This window comes from Phytophthora parasitica, assembly GCF_000247585.1.
Source record: "Phytophthora parasitica INRA-310 unplaced genomic scaffold supercont2.21, whole genome shotgun sequence".
Taxonomy (NCBI): domain Eukaryota; phylum Oomycota; class Peronosporomycetes; order Peronosporales; family Peronosporaceae; genus Phytophthora; species Phytophthora nicotianae.
Window position 1 is genome coordinate 341,202 of NW_008649007.1, and position 3,818 is coordinate 345,019.

At 49.2% G+C, this 3,818-nt stretch overlaps 2 protein-coding genes across 2 annotated transcripts; both read right to left on the bottom strand.

Moving 5' to 3' along the window:
- Positions 1–1,521: 1,521 nt before the first annotated feature.
- On the bottom strand, positions 1,522–1,821 carry PPTG_09799 (hypothetical protein; the record flags this gene model as incomplete). Its single annotated transcript, XM_008905583.1, has 1 exon — positions 1,522–1,821. One exon carries the CDS (start codon positions 1,819–1,821, stop codon positions 1,522–1,524), a length of 300 nt encoding a protein of 99 aa, XP_008903831.1.
- A 558-nt stretch (positions 1,822–2,379) lies between these two features.
- Positions 2,380–3,123, bottom strand: PPTG_09800 (hypothetical protein; the record flags this gene model as incomplete). The annotated part of the gene is made up of 2 exons (XM_008905584.1): positions 2,380–3,005; positions 3,120–3,123. The coding sequence occupies 2 exons, from the start codon at positions 3,121–3,123 to the stop codon at positions 2,380–2,382; spliced, it is 630 nt and encodes a 209-aa protein (XP_008903832.1).
- Positions 3,124–3,818: the final 695 nt, after the last annotated feature.

The window sequence follows — 3,818 nt, forward strand, 5'->3', positions numbered from 1 at the left end:
TGTATCCGCACAGTACTGTAGCTCACACACGTCGTTCAGCGTGATGGTGTTCACTCCACCCAAACGCTTCTTAATCCGCTTCATCCTGCTCTTGTCATGACGAGAGGTATGAAACTTCTTCGGTAATTCCTTCTTCTCCTCTGGAGACGCAGTTGGGCAATTCGACGCATAGTATGGCCCGCTGCATTTAAGACATCCGTCTTTCGGTACGAGAGGTCGCTTCTTCTCTGAGTCCTGTTTTACTACAGATCGTATCGCTCGATTGACATCCCTGCTACGGCTTTCGTGTGGGCCACGCTGGCGACGGCCATGCTGGTCACTCAAACTCCTCTGATCCTGTAGCTTGGGCACCTTCTCAGACCTAGCGGACCTTTCCTCGTTGCATGAACGTTTGCGACGGCGGAAGTCTCGATCCTGCTCCAACGCCTTTTCCACGATCAGGTCATGGAGTTTTAGCTCGTCACTACGCGCCTCCGCCGATTGGAAACGAGTAGCAGTTTGCACATCTGCTTTGAGCTCACTGGGCGTCAGTGACTCAATAAGCAGCTTACACTTTTCTTTTTGGCCGTGCTGACCTTCAAAACAAGTCACTAGGCCGTGTTCTTCGATCAATTCATTGCAAAGCATGAAGTACTGCAGCACGCGCTCGTTCACGTCCGTTTCAGACATGTTAAGACGCAGCTTCTTGCCAAATAGCAGATCTATGTCGGGAAGTGTGTCGTTCATAACACGTTCGACAATCGCCTAGACTTCTGACATAATTCGGTCATCAGTCACAGCGTTAGGCGCCATTCCGCCCCAGCGGTAGGTACAGAGAGCCTTCAACAGTCTTTCGTCGACGGTACTCTTAATTGTTTCCTTGAGCCGCTCGTAGAGTTCATCGTCACCCTTGCTGCGAGCTTTCACGCTCTCTTCATACTCAGCTCGAGCCTTCTTCCACTTGATTAATGCAGAGTGGGACATGGACGACAGTCGAGGAGCGACCACCGGAATGAGCAACGGCACACCCACGGTGTAGATGTCACTGGCCAATGGAGCATCATCTTCAACTGTCTTGCCGCGACGGTCCGGTTTCTTCATCGTGCGAACGTGGGTTCACTAAAGTCTACTCTGTAGTACGTCCACGAGACGAATACGGTAGACACTGTTAGGGAAGCTGGCACTTCCGAACGTTTAGCCGATTGTATTGCTTCTGTAGTAGAAGGCAAAAGGTAAAGTGACTAGACTACTCTGTTTCCAATTCCACTTATTGCTACAGCGAGCAGGACAGCCTCCTGGCACTGCCAGAGGCTCGAGTCTAGTAGTTGCAACTGCAACTGCAAGGACTGCCAGCTGGTAATGAATGCAACTTGCATTCACTCCAAAGTGCAATGGGGGCAAGGCTTTCAACCTAAGCCCCACGCTACACCAAGCCAGGATCGTAGTGTTGCCAGTCACGAGGTGGATGAAGTTACGGAAATCCTCCGTCGTCGCCGTATTATAAGGAAGCCCTACGCCACCATTAAAAACAATAGACAGCATCTAGACCAGTGACTTGTTCTTCACCATTAAAATCAGCTCACCGTCGTTAGTCAGCAACCTGAAGATGTGCACATTGAGTGCCTTTGGTGTCGGTCCCCGCAGGCGTTGCAGCATACGTCGCTTTCTAATTGCCAGCTCCTGCGACGGCGAGTCGTCGAAACGCTGGGCCACGTACGCAGATGCTGCTTCAAACTGGAGTCGAGCTCTCTTGGCCCGCTTAGCCTTCTCCGCCACGCCGAGGGGATGATTTCGTGCTTGGAGACCATGTGGTCTTTGGCATTGGAGGTGTGGCTCCAACATCGATGACCGCTTGTCCACGCGTCCACTGGACGGATTGGTTAACTGGTGGCGTTACGGCGCACAAAATGTAGACGTGCGTGAAGCGCTCTGCATCATCGTCGCTACCCATCGTGTACGGCGTTGCAAGTATATGGGCGGCACCCAAACATTCACGCTTTCCTGGTTGGCGGAAGTGGTGGACATCCATAGGAATTCCGTATAAGTTGGCACATGCTGGACAGTCGGGCGACAGCGTTTCCTCAGACGACGGTAAGGTTTAATGTTATTATGCATCGAATACTAATCGTATACAAACATTAGGACCAGCAATGAATAATCTGGAGTCTCCTTGATCGACTACAACCTCTCGTTTGTCCTTATCTTGCGTTCATTTTGCAAAAAATGCAAGTCGAGCGACATGAGTACACTACACCATTTCAGATTCGTTCTCCCCGCCCCCGGGTTTCAATACAACCACCCCAGGTCCGACCTGTGCATAGTGGTGGTTCATTCAAAAAACACAGTGCGCCTTTTTATTTTGTTTTCATTTTTTTTTCGGAGAGGAATTATCAACTTTTGTCAATTTCCCACGGCCATGTCTTTCAGTAGGATAGCATCTGCAAGAAACTCGAAGGTGTGATAAATGCACTTACGGCAAAGCTCGGATGTGACGACTTCGCGGGAAATGGTGTTTGCTGCATGTAGCAAAACCGTCAAGCGATGAGCTGCGATGGTTGAGCTTTCGGGAACTTCGAGAATGTTTCGGCGGTTTGCCGCCATGTATCGCTTCACCGCAGCCTTGAACACTGAAAATACGTCCTCAACACCGTTCAGCATAGGCGAATATGGTCCGAGTCGCAGGCATTCCACACTCGCAAACTCTTCCTCATCAAACACTTCTTCGGCCCGACTGTGGCACGGAGCGTTGTCCACCATGACGACGACATTATCGAGCGCCTCGCGTCCAGCTAGGCAGCTTAGCATCCTCCGAATAAAGTCGTTTGCAGCTTCCCATTTAGACGACCGAAACCGCCCTTCAGAAAACTCGATTCCATCCCGCGAAATGCAGGCGATAACATGAATATTGCTGCCTTTGCTGTACGTGTTCAGGTCAACCGCTCGAGTTCCTTGAACACTCCATCCTTGGCTCCGACTAATCCACAAGTTAAAATTTGTTTCGTCCAGATACACGATCTTCTTGTCTGCTGCCAAGTATTGCAGCAACTTGACAGCAAATTCTTGCCTTTTCAGCTTGTTTTCGGGTTGTTGCGATAGTTATTGTCGCGATATTGTGCGAATATCTTCTGGGTATGTCTTACCCATTCTGCATAAAGCAAAGTGAGCGCAAGAAGCTGTTAGAGATTGCGTGCCGAGTCGGCATTCTCGAAGCTTCTCGAAATTGACAAAAGTTGATAATTCATCTCCGAAAAAAAATGAAAAAAATAATAATAAAGGCGCACTGTGTATTTTGAATCCGGGGTCTGGTTATTTTGAACTGGGGTTTGCCCGCCACTATGCACAGGTCGGACCCGGGGTGGTTGTATAGAAACCCGGGGATAGGGAGAACGAATCTGAAATGGTGTTGTGTTGAAAAGAAAATGATCGTGAGGAGCTACACCTTTTTCGCCCTACAGAAAGAACAAGGGCTATTAAGCGGAAAGCGCACAAGAAAACTTGTTGCTGAGTGCCTTGGCTGTTCAACGGACACGGTAGCACGCGTAATTGCAGTGTACAACGCGAGTCAGAAAACCGACTTTGAGGTAGATCTTTATGCATTTGATATTTAACAGTTACATATCAATTAACTTTAACATATAATATTTTGGTGCTGTAGTTCTAAAGCCTGTTCCGAATAGCAGGGGAAGGCCCCGCATGTTTGACCTTAATGCAATCGCTCCAGCGATTCGCGACTTCGTTGTAAAGCAAAATATGGGAGGCCAGCCTATCACCGCTCAACATGTATGTAATGAAGTTGCTGACGTGTGTGGCGCTCAGCTGAAGGTGGACACTATGACTCG